The following is a 21,920-nucleotide window of genomic DNA, read 5'->3' as shown; positions in this document are numbered from 1 at the left end:
AACACTGTCTCCGTCATTAACAGGAGCCAAAACTAAAATGTATCAAGTCACAACTATAGTGTCCTCAATGTGAATCCTATAACCTCAACTAAAGAGTCATCGTGTGACATTAAACATCCAATTCTAGCAGGCAGGAATGTGGAGTATTGTGTGGCTCTGTCTGCTCTGGACCCAGCCTCTCACTGCCACAGAGAACACAAGCACATTAGCTTCCTTATATACACGGCAGCTGTCCTTCATTTAATTGACACAATCTGCTGCACCTGTGCGCCTGTGAGCTGGCAAAGCCAGCCCTGTCACCCCACTCCACAGACACCTTGATCCCGCCCCCTGCCACAGTACCATTTCTACACTTTAAAAGTTACAGACCAATAAGGGTCCATGTGGTTCCGAACTATCTATCCATTTAGCCATGGGGACAACCCTGGAACTCCCTCAAGGAGCCCTTTAATACAGATTGAACAAAATTACATTGTATTAATTTAAAAAGTTACATAGTGCCACTTTAAACTTTAAACTATGAAAATGTTGTTGTTGGTTTTTATTTATCGTTTTCACCTCGCTGTATACATTTCAGCAATATTTTTAGGCTGAAGTACCGCGGTGATGATGCAACTACAGTATGCAGTACAGAGAGACCATCATAAACTAAAATAATACTATAAAATAAATTGACATAAATGACATTTACATTCTTAAACTCTTTCAAGATTTTCTTCAAAACACTGTCAACACACACGTACACATGAATTTGCATGGCGTAAAGTGAAACATTTTGCATTTGTGGGTTAGAAGAAGTGAAAGTACTTTAGGAAATGCCCTCTATAGATAAACGCAATTCCATTGACAAGATATGGATGAAATGGATATCAAATAAATGTAGCTATATTTGATTAAATCAAGCAACTTAAATACTGTCTGGGGTGCACATAAAAACGAGAGTAGATGTTAAAATGACCACAGAAGTGTTTTAAAGTAAAATACCCTTCCAAGTCATTATGTATTTGTTCTCATTGAACTTGAGCCATATAGCTGTCTATGTTAGAGTTCTCCACGGGCCTGAAAATAATAAAGGCCCGGTCCTAACTGATCAGGCCCGGCCCGGCCCGGCCTGGCCCGACTAATTAGCATAGATTTTAGGCCCGAACCGGGTCGGGTTTGGTCAGAATTTGAGAACTCTGCAGAGTAAAAGTGAAACGCCTGTTAGCACCATCTTATCACCACGTAGATAAATCCCTCATTTTTATTAGCATACATTTTAGTTTGGTTTTGGTTTAACATTTAACACATGGGCCTGGTCGGGTTCGGGCAGAGTTTGAGAACTCTAGTCTATGTTGGTATTCTGTTAATTAGGAATAATTAATGCAGTTCATGCTTAGCTTGATATTGCTTGATATCAAATGTTTTTTTCTCTCTTTCTCTCCAGTGGTGAGCATCTTCTTCTCCTGTGGACTCAGTCAAGGTGAAGATTAACTTAAGGCTCATACATAGTCTGGATTTTCGGTGGTTAGGTGACCACTGACCACCGAACTACAACATGACGTCACGCGCCGCGGTGAAGAGCAAACCACCGCCACCGCTCCAGCCCTTCGCTCTGTTTTTACTCACCACCGCTCAACGTTATTTCAGCTCACCACCGGAGCGGTGGTCACCTCACCACCGAAAATCCAGACTATGAATAGGCCTTTATTATCTTTCGTCTTTATTCAATCAGTAAAGATCATATTTACACCTGTCACACACAAAACTGACATAAATATACTGTATGTAATAATTGAGAGGTTGATGTATTATATCACGTTTGTACCATTTGGTTTGATTCTGCTTGTATGTTTGTGTGGATACAACAAAAGCTGTTCTGAGCGTGCAGCCCAACCCGGCATTCACTGGAGAGAATGTTACATTCATATGTGACAAGGAAGGAGAGGACGAAGGCTGGTACTTATACAAAGATGGAAACTTTTCCAGCTCCACTGATCAGAATAGTTTTGTAATGCAAGCAGAGCGAGATGGTCAAAATACATACCAGTGTCACAGTCACCGTAAAACACCTCAAGAGGATCAACGAGACAGCAATATAGTAACTTTGATTGTATCATCAGGTAAGTCACGGAATTGAGTCAAATATTAAATTATGGTTTTAAACGTCTTGTTATTACCCGTAACAAAGTGACATTTCAGTGACAAACAAACAAACAAAAACAAACAAAAGAATATATATTGTAGAGCCCGTGGGCCCTATTTTGCACCCAAGGATTGTGGGATTTAACATGCGCAATGGGCGTTCCCATGGCCGAGTTGCTACACAAGCTTTTTTCCTAAAACACCTGTCCTACTCCTTACAGTTTACAATTTAGAAATTATTGCGTTGAATTGAATCAATGTTTGCATTTAGCATCGTAGGTAAACCAAGAACGTATACTGGTCTAAACAGTATTAAAAATAATAATAATATAAAAAAAAAACTGTAGGTTGATCATTTACAGCACTCACTATAATTAAGGTTTTGTAAGAGAGAAAAGGATGTGCAAAATGGGAATTGATAATCAGCGTCTCAACTGTGTGTAGTGATTTTCTTTTGTGGGAGTTTATGTGGTGCATGTGTGCATGCCGTGCATGCATGTCTATTATTATTATTGATGTAGGAATTTTGAGGCAAGTGGTCCGTGGACCCCCAAGTGGTCCACGAAGCAAGCAAAGCACTGTCACTGCCTCTCTGTCTCTCTCTATCACACGTCGGTGGACACACATTCACACACACGCACGCATGGCACACGCACACGTCCGCACAGACCGTCGCTGCTCAATGAGCAGAGCCCTAATACTTCTCTGGGGCGCAGCTCTGCGTGTTACAGGACCTGTGTGAAGTTACAGCAGATTCTGTAACCTGCATTAGGGAGGGGACAGGAGGTAACTGAATTCGATATGCAACCAACTGTGCTGTAACTTGACGTAACCGGATGTGTAGTCAACAGCGCGCATGCGCAGTGATGGCAAAAAACTTTGGCGCTAGAGTTAAACGGAGTTTGTGAAAAACTTGTTAAACAGCGTTAAATATGTTAAATTGAAAAAAGGGCCCTATTAAGACCTCCATAATGTAATGGGCAATGCCTGCGTGCAAATTCAGAGCCATTAGTGCAGCCAGTGAGGTGCAGCGACATTGCCTCAGACAGACGTCTCTAAGACTATAGATAGATTTACTACACCATTTTGTCCTGTTTGTATTTCTTGGTGTATATTTTCTTTTTGGTGAAAGATGCTCTTTAATTCATGAAGCTTTTGGGATAAATACTTACACAGTTCTATTCTATGTCACTTTTATAAATTACAGCTAAACCAACACCTACACTAGTAGGCAGACGCGTTGTAGACAGCGTGAGCGTGACTCTCATCTGTACTGTAGAAGAGAGTACACCTCCATGGGGCATCTACTGGTACCGACTAGACGAGTCTGAACCAGTGATGGTGACAGAAGGATCAACCTACAGTCCCAGAGTCTCAAAGAGTACAAATTACTCGTGTCGAGGAGGGAGAGGAGACCCACCATACTACACACAGTACAGCAACGCCGTTGATATTGATGTCTCTGGTGAGTTATAAACACACTATTTCACAGCGTCGCAGTCCCGCCCCCTCGAGAGACCCGGAAAAGAAATCGCCGTTCATTTTCCTCATAGACTTTTCAGAAAGTATTTATTTAAAGACGTTTACGCCGCAGACAAAGCCAACTCTTGTCGTGACAAATCATGACAATAAACACGATGTTTTGGGCCAAACAAATAATTAGAAAGTAGAAAAAAACGGCATGTTATAACACTTATTTTGTTGTTTTGCTTCTTATAAATTATTTGATCGGCCCAAAACATTGTGTTCATTGTCATGATTTGTCACGATCCGAGTTGGCTTTGTCCGCGGCGTAACCGTCTTTAAATAAATACTTTAGGAAAAGCCTATGGAGAAAATGAATGGAGAACCATTTCCTGGGCCACTCGTTGTTCTGAAAGGGGAGGGACTGCGACGCTCTATAGGGCAAAGCTGTGGACGTGGTTTTTTGGTTCCACTGACAAATCTGCAATTCATTTTCCCCCCATAGAGATTTACAAAAATATTGATATAGATTATTTTAAGCCTAGAATCAAGCCATCCAGGATCCTGGTGAATCATGCCCATAAAACATTTGATTCTGTGATTTTATTTTGTTTTATAAAAACTATGAATTTATATCAATCATACCATTAACATTAATTTGTTTTCTCATAGAATCAAAGGTATTATGGTCATGAATCACCAGGATCCTGGATAGCTTGATTCTATAGGCTTAAAGAATATACTGTAGTATAACGTATATCGCTATGGGAAAAATTAAAATAAATAAATAATAATAATAAATAAATTGAATTAATTAATTAAATCTCTAAAATGAATGGTCGATATTTCATTGGAACCAGAAAGCCACTGCTATGCCCTGCCCTGTTCCACTATATTCCACTACATGGTCTTATTCACAACACAATGATTGATCCATGTGTTTGTGTAGAGAGACCTCCAGCTGTTCTGACCGTTCTGCCCAACCCAGCATTCACTGGAGAGACTGTTACGTTTACATGTGACATGAATGAAGGAGAGCAGGACTGGTCTTATATAATAGACAAAGATGGTGCTTCCTTTAAAATATACAGAATCCAGAATCCTTATGTATTCATAACAACGCTACAGAGCACAAGGTACACTGGTAAATACCAGTGTACCGGTCGTCTTACAGGGAATAACCAGGTTATGAAACAAAGTGATAAAGTCACCTTGGTGGTGTCAGGTGAGTCATATAATTTATTCATCACACTGACATTGGGTTTATATTATGATAATGGTTTAATTATGGTTCTGTTCTGTACTATACTGTGTAGACATAAAGAGATGTACCAAGGATATGGGAAATGGGACTTGAACCACAGTGCTTGGGGCAGTGTGTGTGTGTGTGTGTGTGTGTGTGTGTGTGTGTGTGTGTGTGTGTGTGTGTGTGTGTGTGTGTGTGTGTGTGTGGTGTGTGTTTATGTGCGTGCGTGCATGCGTGCGTGCGTGCGAAAAGAAAAAAAGATCCCATGTTTTTGTCAGTTGAGAGGAATACAGACCATCCTTTTTTCACAGTTCAAATATTTTTTTCTGTCAAAACAGCTCAGCCAAAGCCTACACTGACATCAGACAGAAACAGTGTACTGACATCAATTGACAGTGTGACTCTCACCTGTGAAGTGGAGAGTCCAGCATCATGGAACATAATTTACTGGTACAGATCCAACAAAGACTCTAAACCAGTGACGACGGTGACAACACAGACAACCTACACATTCATGCCCTCCAGTGTCACAGAGAGTACAAAATACAGGTGTCGAGGACAGAGAGGAAACCCACCATACTACACACAGTACAGCAACGCCGTTGATATCTTTGTCCCTGGTGAGTTATAAACACACTATTTCACAGCTTTATAGGGCAAAGCTGTGGACGTGGTTTTTTGGTTCCACTGACAAATCTGCAATTAATTTTTCCCCTTAGAGATTTACAAAAATATTGATATAGATTATTTTAAGCCTAGAATCAAGCCATCCAGGATCCTGGTGAATCATGCCCATAAAACATTTGATTCTGTGATTTTATTTTGTTTTATAAAAACTATGAATTTATATCAATCATACCATTAACAATTTGTTTTCTCATAGAATCAAAGGTATTATGGTCATAAATCACCAGGAAAAATTAATGGCCGATTTAAATCTCTAAAATGAATGGTCGATATTTCATTGGAACCAGAAAGCCACTGCTATGCCCTGCCCTGTTCCACTATATTCCACTAAATGGTCTTATTCACAACACAATGATTGATCCATGTGTTTGTGTAGAGAGACCTCCAGCTGTTCTGACCGTTCTGCCCAACCCAGCATTCACTGGAGAGACTGTTACGTTTACATGTGACATGAATGAAGGAGAGCAGGACTGGTCTTATTCAATAGACAGAGATGGTGCTTCCTATAAAACATACTCTGGTCAGAATCCTTATGCATTTAAAACAACGCCACAGAACACAAGGCCCAGTGGTGAATACCAGTGTACCGGCCGTCGTACAGGGAATAACCAAGTTGTGAAACAAAGCGATAAAGTCACCTTGGTGGTGATGTCAGGTGAGTCATATAATTTACTCATCACACTGACATTGGGTTTATATTGTGATAATGGATAATGGTGTGTGTGTGTGTGTGTGTGTGTGTGTGTGTGTGTGTGTGTGTGTGTGTGTGTGTGTGTGTGTGTGTGTGTGTGTGTGTGTGTGTGTGTGTGTGTGTGTGTGTGTGTGTGTGTGTGTTTATGTGCATGCGTGCGTGCAAAATAATATTTTTTCCCGTGTCAGTTGAGAGGAATACAATTTTTTCACAGTTCAAATTCATTTTTCTGTCATAACAGCTCAGCCAAAGCCTACACTGACATCAGACAGAAACAGTGTACTGACATCAAACAGTGTGACTCTCACCTGTGAAGTGGAGAGTCCAGCTTCATGGAACATTTACTGGTACAGAGACAACAAAGACTCTAAACCAGTGACTACGGTGACAACACAGACAACCTACACATTCAGGCCCTCCAGTGTCTCAGAGAGTGGAAGATACTGGTGTCGAGGAGGGAGAGGAGACCCACCATACTACACACAGTACAGCGCCTCAGTTTATATCACTGTCTCTGGTGAGTTCAAATATGCTGTACTTATTGCGAACGCAGTGATTGCGAATGCAACTATGAGACCCTGCAGCTCATGTCTGTCTGTCTGTCTGTATATATTTGAAAAGGGAAAAAACTGATTTTGTCCAAATATGCACAAATCAGCAGGCTACACAGTAACTCTATAGTCATTAAACGAAACGGCTCGTTCAGATTTTTCAGATTGGCTTTTAAAGTTAGCCTGAGGAAGAAATGACAAATCTTTACCTATAACTGCGTAAAACTTTGTTGCACACTGTGACCGGTTTGGAACAAAATGCCTCAAATCCATATGTTGTTCTGAACTCATCAAACCCTGTACTGGCCAGTACAGAATTCATTCCACATGTTGATCTGCCGCCCCATGCCAATGCGCCAGCACTCGTCCAGCAGTCTGCCGTCAACGAGGCGGATAGGTGCATGCTTCTCGCCCCTTACTGGTAGTTATATTAGCTTGATCTTTTTTGCTTCGTTCTTTAAACGACATTGTGGTTTCAGGGTCTGGATCAAAGGAACAGAGTCCTCTGTATGTAGTAGGTCTGGTTGGAGGAGCTCTGCTTGTGATACTACTGACCATCCTGGTGGTGGTGCTGCTGTGGAGATACACAGGTGACAACTACTAACTCACATGATTACATTACATGATAACATATTTACATGGATTACACCTAGAATACATGAACACTTGATTGCACGCCATGGTTTACCTATAGATTGCATTAGAAGGATTGTATCTAGATTGCAATGATTGAGATGACATGATAATTAGAAGGTTTAAATACTTGTGTTGTTTTTCATTTACAGATCCATGTGGTGTCAGGTGAGTACTACTAAGTATTACTCTGTCTACTCATAAACATGACCGCAGTAATATATTACATCTTCTTTTATACTTCATTACTGCTGATAAATATTGGTATTTTAATTGCAGACACGCCCGGTCTCAGGGAACCAATCAGAACCCAGCTACAGACCAGACGACCAAGAGTGCGTCTGCTGATGATGTGTACAGCCCACTGCAGCACGGTCAGTCTTTCAACCAATCACGTTCATTAAGGACACTTGTGACAACTGCTTCTACTTTGAATCAATTAATGTCTAACTTAAAATGAAATACATCTTCATTTAAAGTCCTTTTGGGAAGTCCAGTTGTGTTTGTTTTTCCTCATTAGCATTAACTAAATAGGAACCATCACTGAAATAATTAAAGTTGGCACCACGTTAATGCATGTTATTTACTTGTAGGCGACACAAGCGTCTATGAGGTGATAAACCAGCCTGATGATGACTATGAAAATGGTACAGTATACACTTATTTAATCATCCAATCAAATTATTTAAATCTGGTTCCATTTTGGTGTCATTCTTGAACATTCATGTCGAGTCAATTCATTGTCGGGTTCAGATTAATTTGATTTGTTATAAATGTGTGTGTTTTTTTCTCAAAAATAGAAGGTCTACAAGCTCATAGCACACAGTGACGCGCTATGAGCTTGTAGATCTGCTATTTTTTGAATTGCCAAAAGTATTAAATGACCCAGATTGGGTTAACATGAGGAAGACACTGACTAAACATTTATAGCTGAATGTTTTCATTTCATTTCAACTATTGATGTTATAACATATTGTTTTTAATTCACAGATCCAGCTTATGTCAGGTACAGTATTGATCTCTGTTATATTCACCAACATGACAGCAGTGGATTACATATTGGTTTATTCTTCATCACTGATACATATTTATATTTCAATTTCAGAGTCCTTGAGTCTCAGATAAACCAACCTGATGGTGTATATGCAAATGGTAAACTATACACTTTTTACAACATCCAATCAAATTATTAAAATCTGGTTTCATTTCATGTTATTGTGCAACATTCATGTTAGGAGAGTAAATACCGTAGGTTCAGATTAATTGGAATTGTTAGAAATGTTCACGATTCTAAAAAAAATAGCAAATCTACAAATCTACAAGGTGTGGCACGAAGTGACGCGCTGTGAGCTTGTAGATCCGCTTTTTTTGTTGAGTGAATTTCCACTCCAATGAGCAGAGGTACTTGTGATGTTTTGAGAACGTAACGAATGATAAAAACTGAAATGCAGACTAATGTTTTATACTGCATGTTTTATGACACAGTGTCACGTTTTAAAATGTTACTGTAACTCTGTTTCATTTCCTCAGATACAGCCGTGTAGGAAAACCAAACCCGACAGTGACACCACACGTGGATGAAGACACATGGATCTGCACCAAGGTTTACGTTAGCCACTATATATCCACCATTGACCCAGAGCATTTTTAGTTGACCGTTAAATTAAAATATATCAGGCTGGGGAATGTTATTATAATCGTTGCTGTGAGGAATCCACCTAACTCCGTTTTTGAGGATTTCTTGCATAAATCCGTGCTATTGAACCCTTTACGTCTGTGTGTTGTTTCGAAAATATTGAGCGAATGGAAAGTAGGCAAAAAACGCTTTGCTGCCTGTAGTTGCACTGCAGTTATCTGATCCCAGATCAGCCTATTCATTACATCGTTGCACGTCGAACGTATGCGAACTACAAGCTCACAACACGTCTCAACGCATCTCGGTCTTTGCTAATAGGATATTTAGGATAGGATATTTTGGATGTGCAACACTGTCGTGCGATGAAGCGTAGGCTACATCAGGCTTCACACAGCTGCGTCTCTCTCCTCCTGAGTAGAAGTCTTCTCAGTTCAATCGGGCGTTATACATGAGACCTATAGAATGTGAACCAGGCTGGACCCAAATGACCATAACAAAAGTCATTGTTGTGGATATTAGGCCTACAAGCAAAACATTTATGTACTGTAGGTAGGGTATAGGCTACCATATAAATGCAAGAACCATGGGCAAATGGACACACCTACTGTAGCCACGCACACAACCAATTTGCATGTGCACGTAAAATGCATGTGCACGTAAAATGCATGTGCACAAGTCACATTCATGCGCGCATGCACGTGCACACACACACACACACACACACACACACACACACACACACACACACACACACACACACACACACACACACACGGGTCACACGCACACACGCATATACACACACACACACACACACACACACACACACACACACACACACACACACACACACACACACACACACACACACACACACACACACACTTTGTTTTCTGTAAATATAACTAGTATTGCTCTTAGAGTTGTTGCTGACATGTAATGCATCGTGTATTGTATGTCATGATGATTAATTGAGTACAGTATATGGACCACAATGGAAACAAGCCCGCAGGGGATTTTTGTGTTATCCTTTTAGCATAGTTTTGTTACTGTACTGCCTTCAAGATGTTAATTCATTATAACTTTTGTATAATGTTTTTTAATTGTTTACTGGATTTATACAAATATTTTAACCACATCAACCCTACATTAGTCTCTATTTTAAGCAATGTTTAGAAACTTACAAAACTCCAAATTATTTTGTAAATAGTCAAAATAGGTGATCTACAAGCTCACGATGGGATCTCATATCACTACATTTTAAGCTTGTCAATCAGCTGTTTTGTGATTAAGTGATTAAGAGGTTGATGGCAAGTAGCAAGTGTTTATATTTCCATATTATTTAGGTTGTAATGTAGATGGTGTTGTTTTAAAGGACCACTTCACCACTTTTCAACCTATCTACATAAGCCTACTATAATCACTAATAACTCACTAATAATCATGGTAAAATGGCACCATTTTTTCATCATCAATGGGGAATCCAAGATAATAGAAACGGCAGGCTTTCTAGTCCTGAAAAGTTGCAATGGGAAAATAAAACCTAAAAACCTAAAATGGAAAAAATCGAAACATCTTTTGTAGAAAGAAATTGTTTAAAAAAGAAAATCTGCCTAACGATGATGTCACTGGTGGACAGGTTTCTGAACTGCCCACAGCCCTCCTATGAGACACAGACTGAGTAGAAAATAATTGTGATTATTAGTGAGGACCTATTATATGAAGATAGGTTGAAAAGTTGTGAAGTGGTGGTTTTCAAATTTTATAATAAACATGCAGTAGCTTCAGTTTGTTAAGAAATTTGAATGACGTTTCAATGTAAACAAGGTTCATCCGATGTGTGCTTGTATATAATTATCTGCATTTTAATTAAAAAAAATAAAAACAGTTTGTTGGATGAACTCCTCCCATTTCTCTTATCAATATTATTATTATTATTAGTCATGTATTTAAGACAGCGTTACCAGTCTCTCCAATAATATGCTTGATATTACTAATGATAAAACAAACTGCAAATGTGTGTGTATTTGTTGTTAATTGTCGGTATAGGACAACTTGTTGGTATAGGACATGTATTCCATTTGCTGCTCTGCTTGCTGACACAATGACAGGCCATGGAGCCTCACCAAGGGAGGTTTCCTACTGATATGTCATTGCTAAGGGGTGTTACTGTTCACTGCTGTCAAAAATCACGAATACACAAAAACTTAAATCATGCCAGTCCTGCCACATTATCCTATGTTTGTCTTTATATTAAACTACATCCTACGAGTCATTTGACTTCATCACTTTGTCTATTACACCTCTTGCTATTGCATGTAGTCACGGTTTCACAACAGCATGCATGGAGAGAGACAGGAAACCACCGCAAATACAAACAAAACCACATCCTCTTTAAGTGCTCACTCACACCATGCAAGAGTTGCTTATATGTACCTGCAGTACACAAGATGTAACGATTAAATAAAGTACAACCTTGAATCATTATAAACATGTGAGATTGTAAACACGCAGCAAGAGCGATATCCTGTATGCTACCCTGTGCACCCTGCATTTTATTGTTTATTTGGATCCACATAGCTCTACCTTATAGTAGGCTAGCTGTTGCAACAGCAGCTACTCTTCCTGGGGTCCACACAAACATATGTAGGCTACAGTAGCCTAACAGCGTTATTTAAAAAGAAAATATAGGCTACAGTATGTTTCACATTTATAGCTGACAATAGCTGATCTAAACAAGCACACATGGTTTCACAGTGGTGACACGTTGTGTGAGCTTGTAGATCGTTTTTTTTTTCCAAAAAATGTAAAGGGTTAAAGTGGTGAAACTGTTTTTTATGCTATATTAATACAGTACATTTGGCCAGGGACCCCCTGGAAGCACCTCAAGGACCACTGGGGGGGGGGGGTCCTCAGACGACACTTTGAAAAGCACTGCTATAGTTATTGAGATATTTGGCTAATTATAATAATCGTGTGTGTGTGTGTGTGTGTGTGTGTGTGTGTGCGTGTGTGCGTGCGTGCGTGCGTGCGTGCGTGCGTGCGTGCGTGCGTGCGTGCGTGCGTGTGTGTGTGTGTGTGTGTGTGTGTACACATAATACAAATAGAATACAAAAATACTGAAAACTAGAACTATAAAAGATAGAGAATTAATTAAAACAGTCACAATGTTGAACTAAAGTGCTGGAAATCATTTCCCAGAAATTACCCAATTCTTAGGGATTTCTGGAGCTCATTCCAATCAGATGGAGCACCGACAGAGAATGCTGCCTTGCCCCACTTTGTGTTAGCAAAAGGAGCCTTGAGGGTCAAGAAGTCACTCGAGGGGCACGGTGGCACAGTCGGTAGTGCTGTCACCTCACAGCTAGAATTAAGGTTCTGGGTTCGATCCCCGCTGGGGACGCTGTGGGCGCTGTGGGCTATGTTCTCTCCTCCGCGTCATCAGTGCCCATACCCGAGGTGGGGTTGGCGAAAGGGCCTTTCTGTGTGCATGTTCTCCCCGTGTCCCCTAGGGTAGGTACCCTCACAAAAACATGCAGTAATCCTGGTCTCTAAACTACCTCCCCCTGGCCTGATGGAGGGGAAAGGAACTGGTCGGAATAACGTGTTCCTTCCACGTGCTACGTCTATGCTTGATGCATACAGTTTGGCAGAGGAAGTGTAGCGCCCAGGATTACATTAGATATTATCTCTGGAAATGATCTGCAATTATCTTTCTCTACTGTAAAAGAGGAAGAAAGAGCAGTTTACCCCCTCACCCCCCCCCCCCCCCTCTCTCTCTCTCTCTCTCTCTCTCTCTCTCTCTCTCTCTGTCTCTCTCTCTCTCTCTTTCTCTCTATTTCACTATTAGCAGAAGTATAAGATTTTTCGGAGCCGTTAGAGAAGATGAAACTACACACTGTGGCCTGTGTTCTCCTCTGTGAGTATAATTATTTATAGTATAGTTATATATCTCCATTAAACTATTAGGCTGATGAGTTTGAATACATTAAATCAGTAATACTGTATGTAACTTTACTCTTTATATGGTGTTATGGTTACTACGCCAATAGAGCCTGCCAGGTCAAAATTCATGTCAGATCCTGTGTCTATATGACCTTTGACACGATCTAAATGTCTCATTTGAAGAGCAGGGAGACAAAAGACAACCACCTCAATTATATATTAAGTTATATTGTATTAAGATACAGATTGAACAAAATTACATTGTATTAATTTAAAAACATACATAGTGCCACTTTAAAGTTTAAACTATGAAAATGTTTTTGGTTTTTATTTAGGATCGTTTTCACCTCGCTGTATATTTATCATTCCATCAATATTTTAATTGACTAAGCAATAAAAACGTGAACAACATGGCTGAATTACCGCAGTGATGATGCAACTATATAGTACAGAGACACCATCATGAACTTAAAAGTACATTTACATAAATTACATTTACATTCTTCTCAATATATCAAACTATGCGTTAATGTGCAGCATCAGATTGTAAGGTTGGTATTGTCATACTTTATGAAAGGATTTAAACATTTTCTTCAAAACACTGTCAACACACACGTACACATGATATAAAGGGGTGTTACCCAGGACTGTGTAAGTCGTGGGTTGCTGCTGCTGTCAGAACCCCAGGAAGTTGCATGACGTAAAGTGAAACATTTTGCATTTGTGGGTTAGAAGTAGTGACAGTGCTTTAGGAAATGCCCTCTATAGATAAACACAATTCCATTGACAAGATATGGATAAAATGGATATAAAATAAATGTAGCTATAGAGAGTATGCACATGCATGATTTTCCCATCAGAACACGCCCCCCTCATCTAGGCAAAACATTGAGCAGCATGGAGTGTTGCAGTTTGGAAGCGCTCGTTGGAAATCACTCAATTGTCTCTGCGTACCACCTGTTTCTAAATGCCACATAATGCAGGAGGCAGTAAAATGTTGTGTTATTGAAAACAAGCACTTCCAAAGTCTGATACTTAGAAAAATAATCAAATGCAGGACATTTCTTGACAGAAAGTAGCTCATAACGACAACGTTTCTATGGTTCATTTTTATGAAACAAAAACTTTGCAGATAGAAAGAGGATAATTCAAGCTTTTCGTACAGCTGCTGTTGGTGAGTTTAACATTGTTTAATGCAAACAGACAGGACTTTTCTGTGTGGATGAATGGGCTGTCAAGGCCAGAGAGTATTTTTTTGCCACTCAGTGGCAAAAATACTGTAACTTCCAGGTACGATGATGTCATGTGCATACCCTCTATATTTGATTTGCTCAAGCAACTTAAATACTGTCTGGGGTGCCTGTAAAACGAGAGTAGATGTTAAAATGACCACAGAAGTGTTTTAAGGTAAAAAAAATTAAAAAAAAAAAAAAGTCATTATGCATTTGTTCTCATTGAACTTGATCCAACTAACAGACAGAACAGAACTATTACTTTTATTATTAAAAAAAAATATATATATATTATGTATATAATGTTATGCCCGTGTTATACATGTTAGGCCCGTCCTGGCCAGATCGGGTTGGCCCTGGTCGGGTTCGGGCAGAGTTTGAGAACTCATGCTCAGCTTGATATTGCTTGATCAATTTGTTTTCTCTCTCTCTCCAGTGGTGAGCATCTTCCTCTCCTGTGGATTCAGCGAAAGTGAGGATTCATTTATTATCTTTTGTCTTTATTCACTCAGTAAAGATCATATTTACACCTGTCACACAATTCAACCTCTCAAATATTACAGTATATTTATGTCAGTTTTGTATGATGTACCACGTTTGTACCATTTGGTTTGATTCTACTTGTGTTTGTGTGGATACAGAAGCTGTTCTGAGTGTGCAGCCCAACCCGGCATTCACTGGAGAGAGTGTTACATTCATATGTGACACGGAAGGAGAGGACGAAGGCTGGTACTTATACAAAGATGGAAACCATATCAGCTCCACTGATCAGAATCATTTTTTATTGCAAGCAGAGCAAGATGGTCAAAATTCATACCAGTGTCACAGTCAAAATAAAACACCTCAACGAGACAGCAATATAGTAACTTTGATTGTATCATCAGGTAAGTCAAGGAATTGAGTCAAATATTAAATAGTGGTTTTAAACGTATTGTTATTACCGGTAACTAATTGGTATTTCAGTCACAAAAGTATTGTTTTAAAAAAGATAAAAAAGATATATTGTAGAGACCGTGTGCCCTATTTTGCATGCACCCAATGATTGTGGGATTTAACATTGCGCAATGGGCCGAGTTGTTATCTTGCGACACTAGTTTTATCTCTAAAATACCTGCCCTATGCCCTTACAATTTCCAATTAAAAAATGAATGCATAAACAATGACTGTGTTTTTGTTGTGCGATTCTGTAACCTGCGTTAGGGAGGGGACGGGAGGTAACTGAATTTGATTAGGCAACCAACTGTGCTGTAACTGTGCACATGCAGCAGTGACGGCAAAAGCTTCGGTGCTAGAGTTAAATAGAGTTGGCAAAAAACGCTAATAAACAGTGTTAAATTTGTTAAATTGAAAAACAAGGGCCCTCGGCTCTTAAGACCTCCATAATGTAATGGGCAACAATGCCTGTGTGCAAATTCGGAGCCATTGGTGCAGCCAGTGAGGAGCAGCGGCATTGCCTCAGACAATTATAGACAATAGACATACAGACAGACATCTCTAAAATTATAGATAGATTTACTACACCATTTGTCCTGTTTGTATTTCTTGGTGTAATATTTTCTTTTTGGTGTAAAATGCTCTTTAATTCAAGCTTTTTATGTTGCTTTTATAAATTACAGCTAAACCAACACCTATACTGGTATCAGACAAAGCCAGTGTCTTGGCATTAGACAGCGTGACTCTCACCTGTACTGTAGAAGACAGTACACCTCCATGGGGCATCCATTGGTACAGAGACTACAAAGAGTCTGAACCAGTGATGGTGACAGAAGGATCAACCTACAGTCCCAGAGTCTCAGAGAGTACAAATTACTCGTGTCGAGGAGGGAGAGGAGACCCACCATACTACACACATTACAGCGACGCCGTTGATATCACTGTCTCTGGTGAGTTATAAACACACTATTTCACAGCTTTATAGGGAAAAGCAGTGGACGTGCTTTTCTGGTTCCACTGAAAAATCAGCAATTCATTTTTCTCATAGAGATTTACAAACATATTTATATCAATTATTTTAAGCCACTCAGGATCCTGGTGAATAGTTGTTTTATTTTAATTAAAAACGCTAAACTAAATGTATTATATCATACCATTAAATCTTTGTTATTTTTTTCACAGAATAAAACAAGGTATTATGGTCATGAATCACCAGGATCATGGATAGCTTTATACTGCTGTGTCCTGTTCTACTATTATATTCCACTGCATGGTCTAAACCAAACACAATGATTGATCCATGTGTTTGTGTAGAGAGACCTCCAGCTGTTCTGACCGTTCTGCCCAACCCAGCATTCACTGGAGAGACTGTTACGATCACATGTGACATGAATGAAGGAGAGAAGGACTGGTCTTATTCAATAGACAAAGATGGTGCTTCCTATAAAACATACTCTGGTCAGAATCCTTATGCATTTAAAGCAACGCCACGGAGCACAAGGTCAACTGGTAAATACCAGTGTACCGGCCGTCTTACAGGGAATAACCAGGTTGTGAAAAAAAGCGATAAAGTCACCGTGGTGGTATCAGGTAAGTCATATCATTTACTCATCACACTGACATTGTGTTTATGTTATGATCATTCATGGTCATAAGGTTTAAGTTTAACTAGTAGGCAGTAGCCTACTAGACCCCAGAATTGAGTCAGGGTAATGGGTATAGACTCTGGTCCATAGCCCTAATGCCTTTGCATTAGGGCTATAGTATGGACCTCAGGGCTATGGACCAGAGCTAGGGTATACTATTCCAATTTCCTGGTCAACTCAACTACAAGTGATTACTCAGCCAAAATGTGTAGGCCTACTTGAAGAGTTCAAGAACTGGAGTAGGAAAAAGTACATGCTTTAAAATATATATTTTTAGAAACTACTGGGTGCCCGGTGGGGTTTGTTACACTGTTCAGTGTTCAGTCATTCTGACTGACCAGTGACCACTGTGACCAGGGGGAATTTCCAACATATTCTACTATGCTAAAAAATAAATGATATGCTCAAGTCGGGCTGCTGATGTCAGCTATTTGGAGGAATGTAATATTATATTTATAACTAGAAAAAGTGCCCTTCTGGGCACAGGTCTCCACCAGGATAGGAATGTAGGACATTGCAGCTTGCCTTCATCTGGTGGTTGGATAAAAGGGCAACAAAAGTAAACTAGGGAGTTGGCATACAAAGTTATCCACAGATCCGTGCAGTTAGAGGTAAAAACACTTTTCGGCCAGTTATAGCGCCACCTTGAGGCTGAGTTGAAATTGTTCATGTGGCATTTCTTCCTCGGCCTAGTGTGAATGTGCGTGCACAATATCACGGAAATCACGCGATGTGTTCATGATTTGCAGCATTTTGTTTGAAACTGAGCACTCCTGTGAACTTTGGAAGCCAATCTTAACCAATCAGGATGGAGTCTGAGAAATCTGAAAAACCCGTTTCGTTGAATGGCTCTAGAGAGACTGTGTACCAATTTGCGCGATGTTTGGACAGAATCTGTAGGTGTACTGTGCAAAAACTTGTTTTGCACAAAGCGGCCTCCTGGTGGCGCTATAACAGGCCGTTCTGGAAAGTTTGGGGCAGAGGTTCATCGTAAATATAACACAGATGAGGCACATTTAGAGCCATACACATTCATTTACTGTTTATAAAACCCAGCACTTTAATGCCAATTCTGTGTATGTCCGTGTTACGATCTTAATTACAGTACACCTCATCTGTGTTATATTTACCACGTATCGATGAGGCACGCTCCATAGTGCTTGCAGCACACTGGTATCTGTGTGTGTGTGTGTGTGTGTGTGTGTGTGTGTGTGTGTGTGTGTGTGTGTGTGTGTGTGTGTGTGTGTGTGTGTGTACGTGTGTGTGTGTGTGTGTACGTACGTGCATTATTTCACACACGCACGTGTGTGAAATAATATTTTGTTCCTTTAGTCAGTTAAGAGAAATACAGACCCTCAATAGATTCACAGTTCAAATTCATTTCTCTGTCATAAATAACAGCTCAACCAAAATCTACACTGGAATCAAAGAGAACCAGTGTACTGGAATTAAATCCAGTGACTCTCACCTGTAAAGTGGAGAGTACAGCTTCATGGAACATTTACTGGTACAGAGACAAGAAAGACTCTAAACCATTGACGACGGTGACAACACAGACAACCTACACATTCAGGCCCACCAGTGTCTCAGAGAGTGGAAATTACTGGTGTCGAGGAGGGAGAGGAGACCCACCATACTACACACAGTACAGCAACAATGTTAATGTCACTGTCTCTGGTGAGTTAAAATATACTGTACTCTATAATTCCTTATATACAACAGGTAGTTCCAATCAGGTAGTTCCAAACAAGCAATGTGATTGGTAGAAAAGGGCTCTCCAGCTGTGGTCAAGACTCAAATGAGCATGAAAGAACCCTTAGCAGTTCTCAATTTAAGAATTTAAATTTAAAAACGACCGAAACACTTCATACATACTTTTCTTTTTGGTAATTTAGATGTTTTTTAATTTCTTCAATCTGAGCACAAAGACATCACAAACATACAATACATCATCTGGCACCAACCCCAAGCAGTGTCACAGTAACAGTGGTGGCAACACAGAAATGTGAGTGGAGGATAATTGTCACATAATGACAATTGGGGAGAAATAGCGGTGAAAATAAATAATATTTGTCTACTCGAAATTAAATAAAATAAAAGTTAGGTCTGTTGTTCGCAGGTTCACTGAACTGAACTGAACTGAACTGAACTGAACTGAACTGAACTGAACTGAACTGAACTGAACTGAACTGAACTGAACTGAACTGAACTGAACTGAACTGAACTAAACTGAACTGAACGTGTGTGTGTGTGTGTGTGTGTGTGTGTGTGTGTGTGTGTGTGTGTGTGTGTGTGTGTGTGTGTGTGTGTGTGTGTGTGTGTGTGTGTGTGTGTGTGTGTGTGTGTGTGTGTGTGTGTGTGTGTGTGTGTGTGTGTGTGTGTGTGTCTGTGTGTTCTACAGAGGCACCTGTTCCTGTTCTCAGCAGACACCCTGACAGGCCTGAGACTTTCATTGGAGAGACTCTTATTCTGAAGTGTACAATACCAAAAAAGGCTGGACTGGACTGGACATCATACACATGGGTGAAGGATAATAAAGCTGTGTCTTCCAGTGAAAACTCTGAATACATTTTAGGTCCTTCTGGAAATCCCAGTGGTGAATACCAGTGTACAGGTCAACGGAATCATGACCTACAATATTCCAAATACAGCAACACCATCACAGTGTCTTTCAAAGGTATGCATAAGATCAATGGAAGATATGCCCCAGAGACATTCACACAAAGTACCTTGAGATAGTATACTAGTCTCTGTATAGCAGGCATTTGTCATGATCTGTCTCCCAATGCAAGTGTGTTTAAAGATGCATTTCATTGTTTAAGACTTTGTTCCAAAAATAGAGACAATAGAGACATAAATAATGTTATTTTGTTGCTATGATTCTCTATTTCCATATGAAATGAAAACAAATAAATACATTTCAAAACACCAGGATTTGTCATAACCAACCACCTTTCTACAAATGCTCAGCCAGTGTATTTATTTTACGTTTTTCTCTCTAATGTGAACAACAGATCAACCAAAGGCCACACTGACAGCTGAGCAGACAGTCATCCCAGCAGGGGGCAGTGTTGCACTGAGCTGCTCTGTGGAGGAGGGTTCTGGATGGAACTATTACTGGTACCAATGCTCTGACTCTACTGGACCAATCAGAGAGTTAGAGGGTGGTCACTACTCTGACTCTACTGGACCAATCAGAGAGTTAGAGGGTGGTCAGTACTCTACTGGACCAATCACAGTGTCAGAGGGAGTCTACAGGTGCATAGGAGGGAGAGGAGAACCAGTTTACTATACTCTCAGTTCAGTGATGCTCTTACCTTGAACACAACTAATGGTGAGTAATTATCTCCGCCAGGCCGACCGGTCGGGAGGCGGAGATTATATGTGTTCATCCCCATCCATGTGTCCGTCTGTCTGTCTGTCTGTCTGTCTGTGAGCAGCTAATCTTGGACACCAATTGGACCGATCAGTGTCATCATTTGCTTGCACACTCCCCGGTTGTGGCTATCAAGGACGATGCACCATCCCAAATTGGTGGCAATTCCAGCCCACTGTCATCTCTGGAGTCAGAGATATATTCCAGTCTAATTGGCTATGATTGTCTGACAAATGTTGCGAGAGGGGCCTCTAAACACGTCACGTAACGGCACGTAAAATGCTACAAATGTCACTGTTTATTGCCAAAATAGAATGAATCATCAACAACAAATTATCTTGTACTGTACCTAAGTCATGTGACAAGGACCATCAAAACACTAAATGCCAATTATGCCATATATCATGTTTGTAGATTATACTGAATGTGTACTGTAGTCCAATTTATGAAGGTATTCCGTAACTAAAATGTTATTGTCTTTGCCGGTCCTGTCTCAACGTTCATTGACTCCTATGCCTGCAGGACTGAGTCCTCTACATGTGGGTCTGATAGTAGGACTTCTTGTTGTGATTGTACTGTCCATCCTGCTGCTCCTGCTGTGGCGATACGGAACATCTAAAGGTGAGAAACACTCACAAATTGATTATTATATTAAACCATTTAGACCTTGAGGCCGATTCTACAAAATGTGTTCTAAATCATGAGTTTTCTGAAAAACCTATGTTTCTTTATCAGTGGTTCTCGAACAATTTGATGTCAAGAACCCAGAAGTTATATAGGCCGCTGACCGCCATTGGAAATTATGTTGTTCCTGCAGGGACCCCCCCAGAAGCAAAGATTTGAGTTAAAAACGTTCGCTCTGAAAGAATATATATTCAAAGATTTGCGCCACATTTTCAAGATTTTTCAAAAAATAGCAGATCTACAAGCTCGTAGCGCCCCATCCCAGATTTTTGGTCAAAACAACGTTTATTTGATGGCACAGAGCCGCCGATGTGGAGCTCTCCAGCGCACTGGCATAGATCCATCTTATAAACAAGGCATGTCCAGGACCTGTTCACCTTCCTAGTTTATGTTAATTCACTTCCGGGAGTCTGGAATTGTGGCTTTTCAAAATAGGAGCTCAACTAAAAAAATACTGGCGTGAATTAGATCATAATTGATCAATAAATGCTTGCGGTCTAAGTGTGTGATTGCACTGCATGGATTACCTATAGATGACATTAGGATTGTATCTAGATTGCAAAGATGATAATTAGACGGTTTAAATACTTGTGTTGTTTTTCATTTACAGATCCATGTGGTGTCAGGTGAGTACTACTAAGTATAAAGGTCATTACACACTGGCGAATTAGCGACGCGATGCGAATAAGCGATCTGAAAATGCGAAATATTGCATGTTGCAGTTCGCCTGCGAATCTCTGCAAAATACGACACCAGAGCGAACAAATAAAAGCGAAAACGGTCGCATTTTCGCACATTTGCACATTCGCCACTGATGTGGAAGCTGTCATGGACTTCAATTGTTTTTTTTTTAATTCGAATTATTCGCACGAATATATCGCGTCGCCAATTCGCCAGTGTGTAATGACCTTTACTCTGTCTATACTCCTCAACATGACCGCAGTAATAGATTACATCTTCTTTTATACTTCATTACCGCTGATAAATATGGATCTTTTAATTGCAGACCCGCCCGGTCTCAGGGAACCAATCAGAGCCCAGCTACAGACCAGGCGTCTGCTGATGATGTGTA

General features: G+C 40.1%; 2 protein-coding genes across 2 annotated transcripts; both read left to right on the top strand.

Moving 5' to 3' along the window:
• Nucleotides 1-1,859: 1,859 nt before the first annotated feature.
• LOC310876829 (Fc receptor-like protein 5) lies at nucleotides 1,860-21,478 on the top strand (the record flags this gene model as incomplete). The annotated part of the gene is made up of 8 exons (XM_083790483.1): nucleotides 1,860-2,102; nucleotides 15,826-16,092; nucleotides 16,457-16,732; nucleotides 18,190-18,465; nucleotides 19,190-19,465; nucleotides 19,803-20,000; nucleotides 20,687-20,785; nucleotides 21,459-21,478. The coding sequence occupies exons 1-8, from the start codon at nucleotides 1,994-1,996 to the stop codon at nucleotides 21,476-21,478; spliced, it is 1,521 nt and encodes a 506-aa protein (XP_083646609.1). The 5' UTR covers nucleotides 1,860-1,993.
• LOC310876355 (uncharacterized protein) lies at nucleotides 3,108-7,648 on the top strand (the record flags this gene model as incomplete). Its single annotated transcript, XM_083789879.1, has 6 exons — nucleotides 3,108-3,144; nucleotides 3,404-3,589; nucleotides 4,538-4,813; nucleotides 6,454-6,729; nucleotides 7,243-7,353; nucleotides 7,549-7,648. The coding sequence occupies 6 exons, from the start codon at nucleotides 3,108-3,110 to the stop codon at nucleotides 7,566-7,568; spliced, it is 906 nt and encodes a 301-aa protein (XP_083646005.1). The 3' UTR covers nucleotides 7,569-7,648.
• Nucleotides 21,479-21,920: the final 442 nt, after the last annotated feature.

This window comes from Protomyctophum parallelum (genome assembly GCF_964188405.1).
Source record: "Protomyctophum parallelum genome assembly, chromosome: 19".
Lineage (NCBI taxonomy): Eukaryota > Metazoa > Chordata > Actinopteri > Myctophiformes > Myctophidae > Protomyctophum > Protomyctophum parallelum.
This window is presented reverse-complemented; position numbering and strand designations above follow the sequence as displayed.